This window comes from Diaporthe batatas, assembly GCF_019321695.1.
Source record: "Diaporthe batatas strain CRI 302-4 chromosome Unknown Contig00004, whole genome shotgun sequence".
NCBI lineage: Eukaryota > Fungi > Ascomycota > Sordariomycetes > Diaporthales > Diaporthaceae > Diaporthe > Diaporthe batatas.
The window spans coordinates 1,579,883-1,598,189 of record NW_025408551.1 but is presented as its reverse complement, the minus strand read 5'-3'; the positions used below and the strand labels follow the sequence as shown (position 1 = coordinate 1,598,189).

Here is an 18,307-nt window from a genome sequence, read left to right as displayed (position 1 = left end):
ACCGCCACCTGCCTGCATTCCGCCATCCGCCCCTTGGGCTCTTCTTCCCTACGAACAGACAAGACGAAAAGAAAAATAACTCACCTGTATGGTCTACAACATGTAAAATCGGACGGCGTAGACGGCCACCTATTAGGACCAGAAACATTATCCTTTCCCTCCTCAAGCTACCGCCGCCGCCTCCAGACATGGCTCACTGTGTGAAGGCGCCATACATGTCCTCGGGCATATGCGGAATAGAAGCAGAACCAGTTACTATGAGTCGTGAGGACCGTCTTATAAGCCTATGAAAATGTTGTTTTTAAAGAGTACTGTGAATTTGAAGTCTTCCTAACTTAGCATTTGTTGCATAAGAGGTTTATAGAATTGAGTACGCTTGTTATAAATTATGCCTTTTAACATTTCCACGCATATGTACACTTGGTGTTAGCGGGTGTACAGCTAAGCTTCCCGTTCTTGCCAGAGCCCGCGAAATGTCCATTCCTGTTCCCACAGATCCCGGGAAGTTCTGGTGCCGTGTACTGGGTGTCGATTTCACAGGTGAGGTCTGCGGAACAGGTACCGGAGAGTTGCCAGATGGGATCCTGAGCCAAAGCCAAGGGCGCAAGGAAGGCGATGATCGTAGTGAACCGCATTGTGGTGATGGTACTTAAGAGTGGTTGATTTAGAGCTTGAAGGTGGATCTTGAAACCAGACTTATGGTGGCAGCGTATGATGAAGTGGTGTTCCAAAGTTGCTGAAAGAGATGACAGTTATCTGGTCGTATGTCGGTGTTGGTCATGGGGCCATTTTGTGGAATATAAGTATATGTCCGGTTTCGTGTCCTAGAGTAGAACAGTACTGGTCCTCCTGTCTCCGGGGCGGTGTTTGCCGAATATGACTCGCTTTATATTATGATGAACACCTTGGTAATAACTGTTTGGGAACACATGTGTGGATTCCAGCTGAACTTATATTAAATGAGATATAAAAAGAATAGCACTGTATGAAGGCACCATGTATCCTCGGATGTATACGGAATTGAAGCGAAACCACATAAGGGTTAAGGTACTTAAGGATTAAACAAAGAAGATTGTGTTAAACTATAGTATGGCTGAAGGCCAAGGGATATAAGCTTAGCAATAATTTATCCCAGAGCGAAGCAGAACATAGACAATATACCTAGAGCCACAGGCAGAAAACACTCCTTCCCCAATACTAGAACATCATAAGGTCAATAACAAGTCTTCCCAGGTACGTACAGTACCTCTAAAGATACATCTATGGAATAATCCGTACACGAGAAACATCTTGTCGGATCACACGGTAAATAGAGAAAGCTCCACCTGGCACTCGTCATGACCCTTCGGCTAGCTTACGACGACAGCCCCACTGGCTACTGTGGGCGTGTGGGCTGATAGGAACGATAGACCAACGGCGAGTCGTTAAGAGGGGCTGTTCTCCCCGACGACACCATCAATTAGGAATCACACTGGTTTGCCGGCGGGCTACGCACGGGGCTGCGGCTCTTAGCATGGGGCTACTTGGTGTATGGTGTATCACTTGTACTACGTGGTAGTAGCGCGGGCAGAGGTATAATAGTAGGCCCTGAGCTGGGCCGTAGCGGCACTCGGTGCCGACATGTCGCAGGTGTCTGGCTCGGCCCGGCGGCCAGGGGCTGGGGCGGTTCGGCGGTTCGGCGGTTCGGCGGCTGGGCTTAGGGGAGTACGCAGGCAGTCGGCCGCTGCAGATACAAGGAGGGAGCTTGGGGACCAGCCCCGAAAAGGCCTTAAGCTCGTGCACTCCCAGGCCAGGTTGAGACGATGGCGTGGTTAGCCCCGACCAGTCTGCAGTTTCGATGTCGTTCCTTGTGAGAGGCCCTGGAGGCGTGCATGGGAGAAAGGGAGAAAGGGAGTCAGTCTCGCCCAGGGGGGAGGGAGGCTTCGGAGGCTTCGGAGCTTTGCCTCCAGGCCCCAGGGCTGCTGGAACATCTTAATCTGCCCAAGACGGAACTCGGCTGAGCAGTGAGCACTGAAACACTGGGCAGAGCAGTTCACTCCACAGCTGGCGCCGGCTGGCCAGTGCTGATCGGTGCCAATTCAAGCAACGAATACGATGCCGTCGTGAGGTGGGAGGCTGTCGAACAAGAAGGAACTCGACCGTCACGACCGCCAGACACAGCAATGTTCGCGTTGGTCGTGGCCGTGCTGGCCTTCGTCCTGCTCTACAACCCCGTCACCCAGCTCTTGTCGCCTGCGCCGCCGCACCTCCGCCGGACCCCACGGCCCCAGGTCAACGAGTCCTTGCTGGCAGTCGAGAACCTCACAAACCACACCCTGCCGTGCCCCGCCGACTCGTACTCGGTGCACATCGTGTCCAGGGCGCCGCTGGTCCTCTACGTCGAGAATTTCCTGTCGCCCGAAGAGAGGACGCACCTGCTCGATATCAGGTGAGCCTGACTGCTCGATAAGCAAGTACGGAGTAAGTCTCGGCCAGGTTCTGGCTTGCTGACCCGGCCGTTTGCACGCAGCGAGCCGGTCTTTGAGCCCTCCACCGTCACCCACGATGGCGGCGCGGCCACCCACCGCGACCTGACCGTCCGCGATTCCGAGGTGGCCTTTGTCCCCCGCTCGGACCGCGTGAGGTGCATCGAGTCCCGCGCCAGGGCCTTCCAGGGCTGGCGCCACGACGTCTGGGTGGAGCGCCTGCGCACCCAGCGCTACCGACCAGGCGGCCACTACAGCCACCACTACGACTGGAGCTCATCCTTTGGCGGGTGGGGCCGCGTGAGTAGCTTCATGGCCTGGGTCGCCGACGACGACGGCGCCCTGGAGGGGGGCGGCACCGAGTTCCCCCTGCTGAGACGGCCCAGCCCCGATCAGAGGTGGTGCCGCTTTGTTGAATGCGACGACGACGACGAGACTCCCGCCAGCCGTGGTGTCGTCTTCAAGCCCCTCGCTGGCAATGCCGTCTATTGGGAGAACTTCAGGCCCGACGGCACCGGGAGAGGCTGGGAGGAGACCTGGCATGCTGGCCTGCCTGTAACCCGTGGCACAAAGGTGGGATTGAACATTTGGTCCTGGGGCAGGATCGACTAGTTTGTCTACGGAGAAATCCCAATTCGATATGGGCAGTCGGCCCCCCGCGCGGGTTTTGGCTGGCACAAGGCCTAGATTATGCAGCTTACACCGCCAGGAAAGCCAATGGCTCGAATCGGGTGAAACATCGCCGGTGTTTTTGTTGTTGTTCGTCATTCTCATGCCTCTCTGCAGGCGAGAAGGGTTGCTGCAATTTCACCTACCACACTACGCGATATCGGACGGACAATATACGATGGCACGATGCCTTCTGGATCTAGCTGACCTTTTGATGGGGAACAGCGTTCGACAGCCATCCATTGGAACTCTGCCGATCAAACTTGGCTGCCCGCCCTGAACAAAACTGATAAGGCGGACAAGTGTGTGAGTATATATTTATGGATCGGACGTGCATTCCAACTAATGCACAGACGGGAAAGGTTCGGCTTCCGGGAATAGGCCATAGGCCATCTATCACAAGCCTGCCTTGCTTAAGCCCAGTCCCTACCACATCAAAGCCTGGAGAGGCACACGCGCCGATTTACCGTTGTCTGCGACGGGGCGCCTGACGGTGCTCGTTATGCTGATTCCACCACATCGAACGATAAGTGCACGATTGGCGGAAGCGAGCCAAGGCACCGCTCGCTGGCGAGGGAGTGAGGTCCCAATGAAGGATGGCTTCCCCACAATGCTGCTGCACGGTGATGCCAAAACCAACATCCGACACGCGCGTTGGGTGAAGCCTGTCGTGAAGTCAAGCCCCCCCAAATCCAGCTGAGCTCCCTGCCAGGCTGCCAGGCCTGGCCGGGGCCAATGCCCTGTGAACGGACGGAGTACGGCTCTAGCGCAGTCCCACCGCGGAACGATCCACTTGCGCGGGCTGAAGAGAACAGGAGAGCGAGTCCTGCTTGATGTCGTCGATTCGACCCTCACCAGGGAAATCTGGAAGACCCGGCGGGTACAGCTAAACTTTCCGTCGGCCCAGCCTGAGGAGAACAATGAGAGCGGATAGTCTCGGTGGTTGCATCTTGCATATGCAAGTGCACCCTGGAGGGAGAGTCCGGGCGACTCTCAGAGATATCTCGACACAAAACGGCCAGCCAAGCCCCTCCCCAGACTACCAGCCTAGTGGCTTTCCTGCGGAAACCATGGTGTCAACGATGCAACTCTCATGTGCCACCTTCATACACAGTACCCAAAGCCATCATTGTGGGACGGGGATTTAGGTAATTTGGCGAGTATAAAGCTGAGTCTCGCGTGGAATAGGTCCCCCTCCAGTGGGCCATCCTCAAATCACCAGCAGACCATCTCGAGGGAGCACTTGGCCCCGATCCCGCAAGACGCCCGCGTCTTCTCGTGAGGGGGCACCATTCGATCTGGAGCTCTGCCATGGAGTGGGAACCCCCACAGCTGGATGCGACAACCTGCAGGCATAAGCAAGGTTTGAGGCCTTCTCCTTTCGACCTCCTGCATGCGATGCTCGATCACATATATACCTACGCAAAAGTTGTACATATAAATGCTGGGTTTGACGGACATGGTGTCTGCTCGACTAAGAGGAACACAACAGTAAACCAACTCAGCAACTAGAGAATCTCATATAGCAAGACCCAACTACATCTTTAGGCGCCTCGCCGAGGGTCTGACGGATGAAATGCCGTTGTTAAAAAATCGATTTGCCGTCCAAGCGGGCCCACAAGTCTACAGGTCTGCATTGTACGGAGTACATGCTGAGGCATATTGCAAGGTACATACAGGTAGAATGCGCCCGGTCGGGCCTCGGTCAAGTTGCGGGTGCATCCTTCACGTCAAGATTGATCCTTGCAGATCTGCGTCCTAGTTTTGGCTTGGGATCCTCTCATAGGTGTGCCACGGGGGTTAAATCCCGGGCTACTGTTAGACAGAAGATGGAGCGAGGGTTTTGGGAGGGCGGTTGTGGTAAATCATAGGGGGACAGATGAGTGTGGTGGTAGGATCCAGCAATCAACAGGTTTCTAGGTGCCTACTCAAAAGGTACTTTGAGTGAGTATATCACATCTATCTGACCACCTGGGCAGCAAGCTAACATTTGAGGGTAGGCCGTAAGCTGTTGGTACCTGTAGTAATCCCTGAGCCACCCGCGGTTCGCACTCACGGGTGTCGGTGCCGTTGAATGTACCAGTCTAGGCTGGCAGGAAGTGACATTCTTGCCCTGGCATGCGAGGAGGCTATTCCCGCGGCTTGGACAGGGGGCCCTTGGCCCACAGCTGGGACGTCCGGGCGGGCCCACCCAGGCGGGCGACCTCCATCGGTTCCCACAGTCCTGCCCGTCCTTTCAAGATGTGGCTGCCCCACGGCCGAGAAATGGGCGATGAGAGGCGGAGGGGCAGAGGGTCGGAGGGTCGGACGGGGCGCTGCAGGGTCTTCTGGGTCTTCAACATCCTCCTTATATATGGGGCAGGGAAAATCAGGGTAAAATATGACACTATGACAATTGCATGATGTACATCGAGACCCTCAACTGGGCAGCCTCCCAACCACATCTGGCCACAAGAGACGGCTCTGGCTCGCGGGGGGCAGCTGGGCAATGACGTCCCTAGGCGACAGACCCCCATGCCGCTTGCAGAAACTAGCAGGCTCTTGCCTACACACCTTGCCCTCCTGGCTCCAGCTTGCCGACCCAAGCAGCCAAGCAGGGCCCGGGTACCCTCTCAACCCTCTTTTCCGACATCCATCTGCTGGATGCTGGATGCTGGATGCTGGGACGGTACGGATGAGTTGGGAGGGGAGTGCGACAGCCCGGTGTCTCGGCGGCAACTCACATAGGGACAGCGACCGGTCGGACGGCTCCTTCCCCCCCAATAGCCATCCCATAGCCATCCAATCCACAAGTACCTCCTCCCCAGTTGTACCTTCCCAGATGTACCTTCCCAATGTACCTTCCAGATGGCCAAAGGGGCCACTGCGTATTGTCAAGTCTGCGCGTTGGGTAGTTGTCGTATACCTCCTCCAGGCCCATCTGGTCGCCCACCTGCCATGTATCTCCCAACCTGGGTAGGGTCGGGAGCAGGAAGCAAGCCATGACAGGGCAGCAGCCGTGGCCGTGGTCCGCTAGCTGATTGGTAAGTCAAGTCAATGTGCTGGTATAAATAATCGTAGCCGTTACTGCCTTCTCGTAGTCGCTGTGCGCCCGAGTCTTTGTTGTTTGAATCCTTCATCTTCATCTTGTTCAGTTCCTCTCATCAATCCTCCCAAGGTGTCCCAGGCCTGCCTGCTCATCCAGATCCATATACCAAAAACCGTCACAACATCTCATCGAAAGGCTACATATATAAACATAACGACGATCACCATGTCGAATCGTCCTATTTTTATGGCAACGCACCCACGTGCGTGCTCAACCGCCTTTGAAAGGGTACGTGCATATCAATAGCCCTGCCCAGTCCATATTCCAGGGTCCTGGGGCTCACTCCCGCGATGGCAATACTGGCCCTGAAATTGCGTGCTCGCCAGCTAGTGGGACAAGACCCGGCCCAGCGCTGACCTTCCTTCCCCCGCTTATAGGTGTTCATGACACGCCGTGACATCCTCCAGACTGCTCATGAGCCTTTTGGCGATGCCTTCTACTATGGCCCTGAGCGCCTGGGCAGGCGCTTCAACGACGATGAGGAGGCCAGGATCAAGAGCGGCTTCTCCCAGTCCACGTACAGAACCATCATGGACCGGCTCGAAAACGACGGCAAAGAGGTTCGATTCAACCCTCCCCAGCTTCTTGCTGTCTGAGCCTGCACCTTGATTCTCCCCTTCGCCATTGAGAGACCAATTCGGATCTGCCCTGATTCCTTCCATTCGTGCCCCTGGCCATTCTGGCCTGCATTTCGACCCCTTTTGGCTCTTGCTATTCGATCCAGGCGCAAGTGCGCCCGTACCCGATTCAAAGAGAGAGGCCACAGCGCGGGCGAATTTGCTGCCAGTCTTGCTTGGTTGGTCCACCCTGCATCTGTTGGCCGCCGAAAAGCCGATTCTTTGAGCCCACTTGTTCGATCCTAGATCAGGTCGGACTGCTTCTACCGCTCTGCTGTGCCGTCACAAAGAGAGAGAAAAAACGGCATTCCCATCGGGACACGGCCCTCCTTCCCATGCGATGTGGTGCGATCGTGAATCGACGCGAAACGGAGCGCAACGGAGGAAGACGGATGCCATAGCGACCACTTTCAGAAGACATCAAGCCATGTGATATGTTCAGACACTTACCATCAGCAGGGTAAGCGAGTCTTCATCAAAGACATCGCTCACTATTTGCTGCCGCCCGACGGTCAGCCCGCCAAAATCGCTCCCAGCCTCGTCGGTGGCCACACCCTGACCAACGGCCCCGGCTCCAACAACGACAACGAGACCTCCAACGCCCCGGAGCACACGACCGGCACCGTCAACGGCCCGACAAACGGCGGGGAGTCTGTTGCTGCTACTGCTCCCGCTCACACAAATGGTTTTGTCAATGGCCCGACAGACGCCAACTCTGAGGAGGAGAACCCGACGGTGATGCCGACCGAGATGTTGCGGGGGTTCCACTGGACGTTCCTGATCAGGCACCCGAGGCGGTCCATCCCGTCGTACTACCGTTGCACCATCCCGCCCCTGAGCGAGATCACGGGCTTCGACGAGTTCATGCCCGCCGAGGCCGGGTACGACGAGCTGCGCCGGCTCTTTGACTACCTGCTGGACCAGGGCATCATCGGCCCAGCCAAGGCCGGAGACGAAGCGCCCCTGGACGAGGCACTCAATGACACGAGCAGCGAGCAGGGCGGCTCCCCGGACCGCTGCTCCATCACGGTCATCGATGCCGACGACCTGCTCAACAACCCCGAGGCCATCCTCAGGATCTACTGCAAGGAGGTCGGCATCGACTACAACCCCTCCATGTTGCAGTGGGGCGACGAGCACAACCAGCAGCACGCCACCAAGGCTTTTGAGAAGTGGTACGGCTTCCACCACGACGCCATCGACAGCACGTGCCTGCGGCCAAGGGCGGGTCATCATGTGAGTGTCTCCCCTTTCTGTTTCTTCCCCAGGATCGACCCGAGAACATGCTCTTGCTCCTGCTCATCGTCGCATCTCTCCTGACGAGCAATGACTGACCGATGACTTGTTTGTCCCGCTACAGAAGGTTCCATCCGTCGAGGCTGAAAATGAGGAGTGGCGCAAGAAGTTTGGCGAGGATGCCGCCCGCTTGATCAGGGAGACAGTCGACGCAAACGTCGCTGATTATGAGTACCTCAAGTCCTTTGCCATTAAAGTTTGAAAGGCACACACGAGCGTATTCCTTCAGCTTTGCTTTGCTTTGCTTTTTCTTCTTGCTGGTTTGATGAATAATGAGCGCATCGGGACAATTGGTTGACATCGTGCTTCACTTGTTTACGATGGCACGGATTCTGGATACATGAATAGCTGGTTTTACATATCGCCAAGTCGACAAGGGGATAGATAACAACCCTTGTCCTCGGCTTCTACAGTAGCGTTTTCCACATGTCGCGTAACATGAGGAACGCGATACGATACAATGGATATCTGTTATCCATGCGTACACACACTTATAAAGATCTTGGTGTTCTGCTTGTGCACGTGACCACTTCCACCGTCTCCTCTCTCACACATCCCTGCATTCTATCCTGCATCCTATACCCTGGTCTCCTGCGAGGAGCTGCTGCCTTTCCCTAACCATCCCAGCCATCCCTTCTTGGGCTGGGGCTGCTCCTGCTCTGCCGCAGTGTTTGGCTCAGCAGCAGTCTCATTGCCGTCGGCGGCCTCTGCAGCCTCTGCGGTCTCGGGCTCCTCCAGTGGCCCTTCCAACAAGTAGCTTGTCTTGAAACTTGGGTGCGTAACGTGCTCCGGCAGCCCAACGGAGTGCGTCACGTTCTCCGTCCACTGCCTAGCCCAGTGGCGATCTGCGTCGTTGGACCAGTAGATGTTGGCCTTGACGAGCGTCTTCGGCGCTGTCGACGCCGCCGCCCTGGTCTTGGGCTTTGGTTTTGACTTTGCGGGGGACTTGTCAGCCGCAGCCGCCGCCGTCTCGTCGATGTTCTCTGGTGCAGCCGCGCCCACGGGCTGGGCCTCGGCCTCCGCTGCGATCTTTTCTTCTTTTTCTGCTGCTGCTGCTGCGTCCTCGCCCTCCTCAACCCACATCCTGTTGCCCCGGCCCTTGCCGGCCAGCACCGCCGCGATGTCGGCGATGGCGTTGGACCGCTGGTTGTGGATCAGCTCGCCGCGCTCCCGCCGCGACTTGGACAGGAACTCGGCGGCCTGCCACCCCCACTCGAGCTCGTGGCGGTGCCGGAACTCGCGCAGCTTCTGCATCACGTTGCGGCCCACCAGGCCCAGCCCCTTGGGCACCTCGATCAGGCACAGCGGCGCCCAGTAGTCCTTCCTCAGCTCGGCTGGCTTCTGCTTCTTGACCGTGAAGGGGATCTGGGAGAGGCCCTTGTGGGAGTCGCGCTGCGAGGTTGGGGAAAGGAATATGTTAGCTGGCTGGTTCGACCTGTCGGGGTTGGGGGGGAGGCAAATGCCCCATCGTCGGATGGGTGGATGGGTATGTGTGCAGCAGGGCCAATCATCGTACCTTTAACTCGGGCTCGTGTGTGTAGATGATCATGCCCTTGGCGATGTGGTGGTGCACCCAGATCCGCTCGCCCAGGCCTTGCTTGAAGCCTGTCAGTTCATACCGCGGCTGTCTGCGCCGCGGCATGGTGTGGCCATGCCGTATGCTGACCCTGGAGACGCCGGTCGACAGTCGGCCGAGTATGCCGACCACGGATGCCGGCGAGGACTTCATGGCGGCTGGGGGGGTTCTGTGTGGAGGGGTCGTCTCGCGGCTCGCACCCAGAATCATATGTCGCACCCTCTGTGCCGTCAACGCGCCGAGCAGAATTTCCAGAGGCTCAATTGCTCCTTAGCTAAGCAGGTCGTCGGGGCCTTATCGCCTAATCGGCTCCTTGCTGGGGCTGCTGGGGTAGCCCTCCAGGGTTGAGCTGCCCGGCACCACTAGGGGGCCGCGAGGGGGGTGGCATGTGGCCCAGGCTGCTGGGTTAGGCGTTGCACGCTGAATGGCTGCACAGCCAGCCTATGAGAGCCCAGGCCTGGGCCGGTGCTTCCCGCATATTCCCGCGGCTTCCAGATGCTTCCAGATGGTGCCTGCCCAATGACGTCAAGTTGGCTCTAGCAGGCTCTGGTATCATCCCACCTTATGCCTGCTCCTGCCAGCTTCTGCCAGCCTCCGCCAGCTTCAGGTGGAATGCCATGGTCCAACACATCGAACCCCGGAATTCTCGTCGAGGTCATTCTGAGAGACTCTACGGCTCCACTACGCAACGAGGATAAATCTATCGCATCCTGAGAGTTCCTGTCAGCTTTGTCTCTGCATCAACAACTACATAAACCCTTTCTGACACTTTTCAAAGTGCATAAACACAGAACACAAGCAAAGCACTGTCCATATTCTCTTCGCTTGCACTAATTCTCCTTTTGATTTACGAAACGTTCAACTTGCTGATTGATACCCATACTCTCCGCAAACACGTACATTTCCTATATTCTGTCTCTTTCATCACATCCGCGTCGATATAATTCATCATGAATTCCAAAATGGAGTTTACAGACCGGGCCAAGAGGGCTTTGGAGGATGCCATGGCCCTGGCGGAGCAATACGCACACAGCCAACTACTACCAATCCACCTGGCCGTGTCTCTTCTTGACCCTCCCCCAGACCAGTCTAAGGATCAGCAGAATGGCCCTACCTCTATCAGCAGCACCCTCCTACGGCAGGTCATCGAGCGAGCACATGGTGACCCACAGCTCTTCGATCGGGCCCTGAAGAAGACGCTCGTCCGCCTGCCCAGTCAGGACCCACCCCCAGAGAATGTCTCCATGGCCCCATCATTCAACACTGTCCTCCGCAAGGCCACGGAGCTGCAGAAGGTCCAGAAGGATAGCTACATCGCCGTCGACCACCTCATCACAGCATTGGCCGAGGACAGCACCATGGCGTCATGCCTTAAGGAGGCCAACATCCCCAAGGCAAAGCTTGTCCAGGATGCTGTACAGGCGATCCGTGGCACCAAGCGGGTAGACTCCAAGACAGCCGACACTGAGGAGGAGTCTGAGAATCTTGCCAAGTTCACCATCGACATGACTTCCATGGCACGGGAAGGCAAGATCGACCCTGTCATCGGTCGTGAGGAGGAAATCAGGAGAGTCGTCCGCATTCTGTCTCGTCGAACCAAGAACAACCCAGTCCTCATTGGCGAGCCAGGTGTCGGTAAAACTACTGTGGTCGAGGGTCTGGCCCAGCGGATCGTCAACGCCGATGTGCCCGACAACTTGGCCCAGTGCAAACTGCTCTCACTCGACGTCGGTGCCTTGATTGCTGGCAGCAAGTACCGGGGTGAATTTGAGGAGAGGATGAAGGGCGTCCTTAAGGAGATCGAGGAGTCCAAGGACATGATCGTGCTCTTTGTCGATGAGATCCACCTTCTCATGGGCGCTGGCTCCTCAGGAGAGGGAGGCATGGACGCTGCCAACTTGCTGAAGCCCATGCTTGCCCGTGGCCAGCTGCACTGTATCGGTGCCACGACCCTGGCTGAGTACCGCAAGTACATCGAGAAGGACGCTGCCTTTGAGCGTCGATTCCAACAAGTTCTTGTCAAGGAGCCCTCAATTCCCGAGACTGTATCGATTCTCCGTGGATTGAAGGAGAAGTACGAAGTCCACCACGGTGTCAACATCGCCGATGCCGCTATTGTCTCTGCCGCAAGCCTCGCGGCTCGGTATCTGACTTCTCGTCGCTTGCCCGACTCTGCCGTTGATCTCATCGACGAGGCGGCGGCAGCTGTGCGGGTGGCTCGGGAGTCGCAGCCTGAAATCATCGATAGTCTCGAGCGACGCCTGCGACAACTGAAGATTGAGATTCACGCTCTGACACGTGAGAAGGACGATGCGTCCAAGGCTCGTCTGGCTCAAGCAAAGCAAGACGCTGCGAATGTTGAGGATGAGCTGCGCCCTCTGCGCGAGAAGTACGAGAGCGAGAGGAAGCGTGGCAAGGACATCCAGGAGGCTAAAATCAAGCTTGACCAGCTCAAGGTCAAGGCCGAGGAGATGAGTCGAATTGGTGATCATAGCCGAGCTGCCGACCTGCAGTACTACGCCATCCCTGAGCAAGAGGCCGCTATCAAGAAGCTCGAGAAGGAAAAGGCTGCCGCAGACGCCGCCTTGAACGCCAACCCAATGGACAACGGTGGCTCCATGGTCACAGACGTCGTTGGGCCCGACCAGATCAACGAGATTGTTTCCCGATGGACCGGAATCCCAGTTACAAGACTCAAGACTACCGAGAAGGACAAGTTGCTCAAGATGGAAAGCGCGCTCGGTAAGATCGTCGTTGGTCAGAAGGAGGCAGTCCAGGCAGTTTCCAATGCCATCCGTCTCCAGCGCTCGGGTCTCAGCAACCCCAACCAACCACCAAGCTTCCTGTTCTGTGGTCCATCTGGAACGGGTAAGACGCTGCTTACGAAAGCTCTTGCTGAGTTCTTGTTCGACGATGCCAAGGCCATGATCCGATTCGACATGTCTGAGTACCAAGAACGACACGCTCTCAGCCGCATGATCGGTGCTCCACCAGGCTACGTCGGGCACGATGCGGGTGGCCAACTGACCGAGGCCCTTCGTCGGAAGCCATTCTCCATTTTGCTCTTCGACGAGGTGGAGAAGGCGGCGAAGGAGATCCTTACGGTCCTTCTGCAGCTCATGGACGACGGTCGCATTACTGATGGCCAAGGACGTGTCGTTGATGCCCGGAACTGCATTGTCGTCATGACATCCAACCTTGGTGCCGAGTACCTGGCCCGTCCCAATGCCAAGGATGGCAAGATCGACCCGACCACACGGGAGCTTGTTATGAACGCCCTGCGGAACTACTTCCTACCCGAGTTCCTCAACCGTATCAACTCGACAGTCATCTTCAACCGCCTCACCAGGAGGGAGATCCGCAAGATCGTCGAGCTCCGTATCAGCGAGATCCAGAAGCGTCTCAACGACAACGACCGAAACGTACACATTTCGGTGTCGGAAGAAGCCAAGGACTACCTCGGCAACGCCGGATACTCACCTGCCTATGGTGCTCGGCCGCTGTCTCGCCTCATCGAGAAGGAGGTGCTCAACAAGTTGGCCGTGCTTATCCTCAAGGGCAACATCCAGAATGGTGAGACTGCTCGGGTCGAGCTTGTCGACAACAAGATCACTGTCCTCGCAAACCACCACGAATCCGATCTCTCAGACTCCTCAGAGATGTCCGTGGACGATGAGGAGGATGCCGTGGAGGAGCTTGTGGGTGACGAAGACATGGATGAGGACATTTACGATTAGATTGCTTGCTTCTAAAAGACGGCCCATGGGACATGGGAGCTTTGGAGCTGATTGTTATGAGCATGATGAGCTACGACCATGGGTATTTTTGAACCCGTCTCTTGGGAATGACACGGGACTACAAAAAGAATGGGTACGGAGTTTGGAGCATTGCTGAGTTTAATTACATGTAGCAACCCGCACGGATTAATACATTATGTAGCGTTTATTTGACCCATTGACCATGATCCTTTGTGACTGATAATTCGGCTCTCTCCTGTAAGCAGTCTGACAATTTGTGGCAGAACGCAAAAGCCTATCTTCATCATAGCTCGCCATGGTAGCTAGTACAAAGTCTGAAATAGAAACTCTTTGAAGGACTTGAAGGATGAGATGAACCTGTCAAGCCATCCAGGAAGGCTCTATTCACATGACACTCACCTTGTAATTTGTTTCTACTAGTTTCCGCCATGATTCATGGGGTTACAGCTCCCCTCGAGCCCCTCTGTGCATCAGGAGTTCCGTCGAGTGGTGATGCTTCGTCGTCAATTCCTTGAAAGCACACGTCGCCGTGAAACGTCATGACCATCCTGTTGTTCTGGGTCACGTACACATGAGCACTTGACCGACCTAGAGTAGTTTCATAATTCGATTGAGCTAATCATCACAACTTGTGCCCTATCATTAGCTAGGTACTTGGCGGCTCCTCCATTCTGGCGGCGTTCCACATCCCCAAGTGCTCTAATCATACAACTCATGGCCCAGCTGGACTTGATTATTTTAGGTAATGAGTGCCACCCTCCACTGAGGTCATCTTTTCTTCTGGCTTGAGAATCGATGCTGAAACCTATGCAACACATGGTGAACATGAAGGCTCCGAGCCACCTCTCCGGACGATTCTGCTCGTTTGGCTGGACGGGGGTGCTGACCAAGGACCTTGGAGGGTATGGCCCCAATTCTATTTGTAGCCCTCAGAGAAAGAGCTTGTTGGGAAGAGGTTGGCTGTTGCTTGGCTCTCACTGTCTGATGGGTTGATCCACCTCCCCCGTCCGTCACGCTGCCACAAGGCCCAAGGCCCAAGCACCTTCTTTGACCATGTCCGAGTGAGGGCTGGTCTCTAACCCCACCGGCTCTCCTCCCTCTCCGCCTCGCTCTTCTTGAGTCTCGCCTCGTCGTCCTCGTCCACGACCGGGCCGCCCCGCCGGGTCCGGCTCCTCTTGGCGTCGGAACCGCCGCTGCTGCCGCCGCCGCCCGCGTCGTCTGCGTTGCGCCGCTTCAGCCCCGTAAACTGAGCGAGCCGCTGCGTCTCCTTCAGCAGGCGCTCGCGGTTGCGCCGTTCGCGCTCCGCCGCGTGGGGGTCGAGCCCGGACGGCTTGGATGCCGACGCCACCGACGAGGACCGCCGGCTGTGGTGGTCCCTCCCCCTGTCCCTCCCCCTGTCCCGGTCCCTGTCTGCGGCCGGGCCCGAGGGGGGCTGCTTGGTGGCGGAGGAGGATGAGGTGCTGGTCGAGTTCTTGGCGGACGCGGCGCCCTTGATCTCGAAGCCCTTGGAGGGCGCGTTGAAGATGGAGTAGTTCTTGGATATGCTGCCCCTGGGCCCGGTGGGCGGGTTGAACGGCTTCACGTCCTCTGCCGGCTCCGTCGGGGTTGGTGGTTCAGCGGTGGACCGCTTGCTGTGCCGTTTCTCGCGCTCCTTGTCGCGCTCACGATCGCGCTCTCGTCTTCGCTCCCTGTCCTTGTCCTTCTCCCGGTCTCGGTCTCTGTCGCGGTCAGACCGGTCCGAGCGGTCGTGATCGCGCTCTCTGTCCCTGTCTCGGTGTGACGAGCGGTGGCTCGACTTGCGCTTGTGGTCATCATCAGTGTAGTCCCGCTCACGGTCTCGGTCCTTCTCGCGATCCCTGTCGCGATCCCGCCGTTTCTCTGAGTCTCGCTCCTTGCGACTGCTGCGATGGCTCGCCTTGCGCGACCCAGCAGGCGAGGCGGATCTGGATCGTTCGCCGTACTTGTCGTCCCTGGACGACCGTGACCTAGGTTCCTCGTCTTCATCGAGATATTTCTTGGTGTTGCGGTGGCGGTGACGCCGCTCCTTGTCGTAGTCTCGCTCAGCCTCCGAGGCAGAGTGGTCTCGGCGGCTCTTGCGCTTACGATCCCTGCGCTCGCCACTACGGCTGCGTGAAGGGGCTGCTGACTCGGAACGGTCGCGGTCTCTGTCGTGTCGGTCTCGGTGACGACTTCTGTCTCGTTCCTGGTCCCTGCTGCCTTTGCCCCTGCTTGTGCTTCGCTCACGGCGAGGCTCCGGATCGACCTTCCGCGGAGAACTACTTCGCGACCTATGATGCTCACGGTCATCGTCGACTGGGGTAGCAGTGCCATTTACCGGCGTACTAGGACTCTGAACCCTCTTGAAATTCTCGCCACCGGGGATCTGGTATCCTCTGGCTCGCAGATTCAGCAAGCTGGTGTTTGGCAGACCCTGACGCATGGCCTTTGGCCCCTTGGGTGCATTCAGAGGTACGTCAGGCACAGGGGCTGCCGGAGGAGGCATGACCCCAAAGTTTCCACCGCGAGAGTGATGTCCGCCAAAAGGCGGCCCCGAACCTGGTCTCATACTTTGGTCTGCAGGTACAAAATTGCCGTTTGGCGCAAAGGCTGCTTCACCACCGCTGACACCGCCACCAGCTGAGGCTGCTTTGTCTGGGTCGTTTCGCTGGCCAGCGCCGGCCGCATGATCTGTTCCTGTGCCTGAAGCTTCTGACTTAGTGTTGCCGTCTCCATTCTCGTGCACTGACTCCGTCTTGTCGGCATCTTGGACGCCGTCCTGGCTCGCTTCGGGACGGATGGTGCGGCCGAACTCATCAATGCTCTTGTCCCCCTCGCCTTCACCCGATGATACGTTGGGGAGCGGCTGAGGGCCATTTGAGTCCTTGTCCATCATGTTCGTGCCATCTTGCTGATTCATGTAGTTCTGGCCCTGGAAGTTTCCCTGCTGCCCATAACCAAAACCACCACGGCCGTAGTTATTGAAGTTGCCGCGGCCACGGAATCCTCGGCCGCCTCGATAGAAGCCCCTCCCGCGATAGGCATTGAATTGGTTGTGAGGGCCAAAATTACCTTGATTGTAGCCTGCTTGGTAGGCAGAGTTAAAGTCTCCATAATCACCGTTACCCATGCCCGAAGCATTTGGATGATTGTAATTATTCTGGCCGTTATTCCACGACTGCGGTCCGTTCCAGTTACCATCGGCGCCCATGTTACCATTGAAACCTCCCATGCCGCCGTTCATCATGCTCATGTCCATGCCTGGTCCGAAGCCATTGCTCATCTGGTACATGTTCATCATCGAAGGGTCCATGTTCATTCCTGGCATTCCTAGATGGCCTTGTCAGTCTGCGCCGCTGGGCGAGGGGCGGAACTATTTGCTTACCCATCATGGGAAACGCGCCAAAGTTGGGCGCCATCCCATTCTGCATGGCCATCATCATCTGCATTTGGTTGAAGTCACCACCGAAGTTCATGTTGGGGAAAGATCCGTTCATGTTACCACCAAAGCCGAGGCCATTGGGGAAAGATGGATTCTGTTGGCTGTTGTCTTGATTATTCTCATCACCGTCTGCTTCTCCTGAAGCAGCCTCTTCGTCTCCCTTGTCCTCATTCGATTCGTTTTGCTCTTCCGCTTGGTTGTCTTCCGGGTTTCCACCCTCCCCTGACACCTGTTCGCCCGACGGCTCATTCTGCAGTGGGGTTAGCAAGGATCGGATTGACAGGGAGTCATGGGTTGCGCAAACCTCAACTTCTGCAGCATGGGTGTGCTCCGTGTTGGGCCCCACGGTGTCGAGAGCGGTTTGCTGCTTGTCGGGAGAGCCATCTGCCTGAGATTGTTCCCCTTCATGTTGTGTCTCCTGGGTGAGATCTGCAGGCGCTGTCTCTGCGCTGGCTTCTTCGACGGATGGCTTGTCGTCGGGTACGGCCAGTGTCGGGGTAGGTCTCGCGTCAACGGGCGTCAATGGCGTCGATTCCTTGGCCTGAGAGGTATCTCGCTTCTTCTCGGCAGTCTTCAAGAAAGCCTTGGTGGTCATGCGGAGAGCCTTGTTAGGCTTGCAGTCGTCGGCCGACATTGGGGAATGTTCGCAGACGGGACATGTTGATCGCAGGGCCGTTTTGCCTAGTCTTGTCAGCGGGAAATTGGGACTCATGCTTTGAGTCGCATGGTACTAACAGTTCTCGCAAATCATCTGCTCGCAACATGGTGTTCTGAAGGCGTTGACAGCCAGTTTGCTGCAGATAGCGCAGCGAAGCTTAATCGGAACTTCATCCTGTGGTAGCGAGCTGGTATGGTTGTCAGCTTCTGTGACACACAAGGCAAGGTGCTCCATGGTGGTGAGCATACCTTATTAGCTCGGCCAGAGCAGGCGTCACGGTCACGTAGGCGGCGGCCATGGTTTGCGCTCAGAAGAATTGGAAACGGTCGATTTGCTCGCGTGCGCCAAACAAGCTGGCGGCGCAGGTGTCGAGACGCCGACGCTGGTGGTTAGATCCTCGCGGGGGAGTACTCCATCTGTGGATGGCTGTGGCTTCGTCGCCGTATCTGGGATGTACGCAGACTGGGAAATACTGAGAAGTGATGAAGCTGGGCCTGTCGAGTGCCGCGGCAGCGTTGCAGGCAGGGCGCGCGTCTCGAAAAATTGGAAGAGGTCGCCAGATGGACACCTGGGAAAGGCTGGTCTGTGCGCCGCGCCATTACAACCCCCGACCCACCCGCTATCGCCGTCGGTTGGGGGGTGGGGGGGCAGGTCGTTTGCCATCCGGTTTGCCATCCGCCCAGACAGCGGCACGAGACATGGACAAGCCTGACTCACGGCCATACTTGGGCTGTCGTGTTG

The 18,307-nt window shown here is 57.0% G+C and overlaps 5 protein-coding genes across 5 annotated transcripts; 3 read left to right on the top strand and 2 right to left on the bottom strand.

Annotated features, from left to right (window-relative positions):
• The first annotated feature begins 1,766 nt into the window (after window positions 1-1,766).
• Window positions 1,767-5,413, top strand: KVR01_004391 (uncharacterized protein). The gene is made up of 3 exons (XM_044794721.1): window positions 1,767-2,428; window positions 2,510-5,078; window positions 5,135-5,413. Exons 1-2 carry the CDS (start codon window positions 2,163-2,165, stop codon window positions 3,075-3,077), a joined length of 834 nt encoding a protein of 277 aa, XP_044646555.1. The 5' UTR covers window positions 1,767-2,162; the 3' UTR covers window positions 3,078-5,078; window positions 5,135-5,413.
• Window positions 5,414-6,387: 974 nt separating this feature from the next.
• KVR01_004838 (uncharacterized protein) lies at window positions 6,388-8,337 on the top strand (the record flags this gene model as incomplete). Its single annotated transcript, XM_044782026.1, has 4 exons — window positions 6,388-6,450; window positions 6,600-6,782; window positions 7,296-8,075; window positions 8,200-8,337. 4 exons carry the CDS (start codon window positions 6,388-6,390, stop codon window positions 8,335-8,337), a joined length of 1,164 nt encoding a protein of 387 aa, XP_044647002.1.
• A 374-nt stretch (window positions 8,338-8,711) lies between these two features.
• Window positions 8,712-9,864, bottom strand: KVR01_004661 (uncharacterized protein; the record flags this gene model as incomplete). Its single annotated transcript, XM_044793573.1, has 2 exons — window positions 8,712-9,527; window positions 9,652-9,864. 2 exons carry the CDS (start codon window positions 9,862-9,864, stop codon window positions 8,712-8,714), a joined length of 1,029 nt encoding a protein of 342 aa, XP_044646825.1.
• Window positions 9,865-10,311: 447 nt separating this feature from the next.
• On the top strand, window positions 10,312-13,661 carry KVR01_004453 (uncharacterized protein). The gene has a single exon (XM_044783468.1). It carries the CDS (start codon window positions 10,662-10,664, stop codon window positions 13,446-13,448), a length of 2,787 nt encoding a protein of 928 aa, XP_044646617.1. The 5' UTR covers window positions 10,312-10,661; the 3' UTR covers window positions 13,449-13,661.
• Window positions 13,662-14,063: 402 nt separating this feature from the next.
• KVR01_004757 (uncharacterized protein) lies at window positions 14,064-18,098 on the bottom strand. Its single transcript, XM_044794425.1, has 5 exons — window positions 17,815-18,098; window positions 17,644-17,753; window positions 17,213-17,589; window positions 16,852-17,158; window positions 14,064-16,796 (listed from the first exon to the last, which is right to left on the bottom strand). The coding sequence occupies exons 1-5, from the start codon at window positions 17,862-17,864 to the stop codon at window positions 14,545-14,547; spliced, it is 3,096 nt and encodes a 1,031-aa protein (XP_044646921.1). The 5' UTR covers window positions 17,865-18,098; the 3' UTR covers window positions 14,064-14,544.
• Window positions 18,099-18,307: the final 209 nt, after the last annotated feature.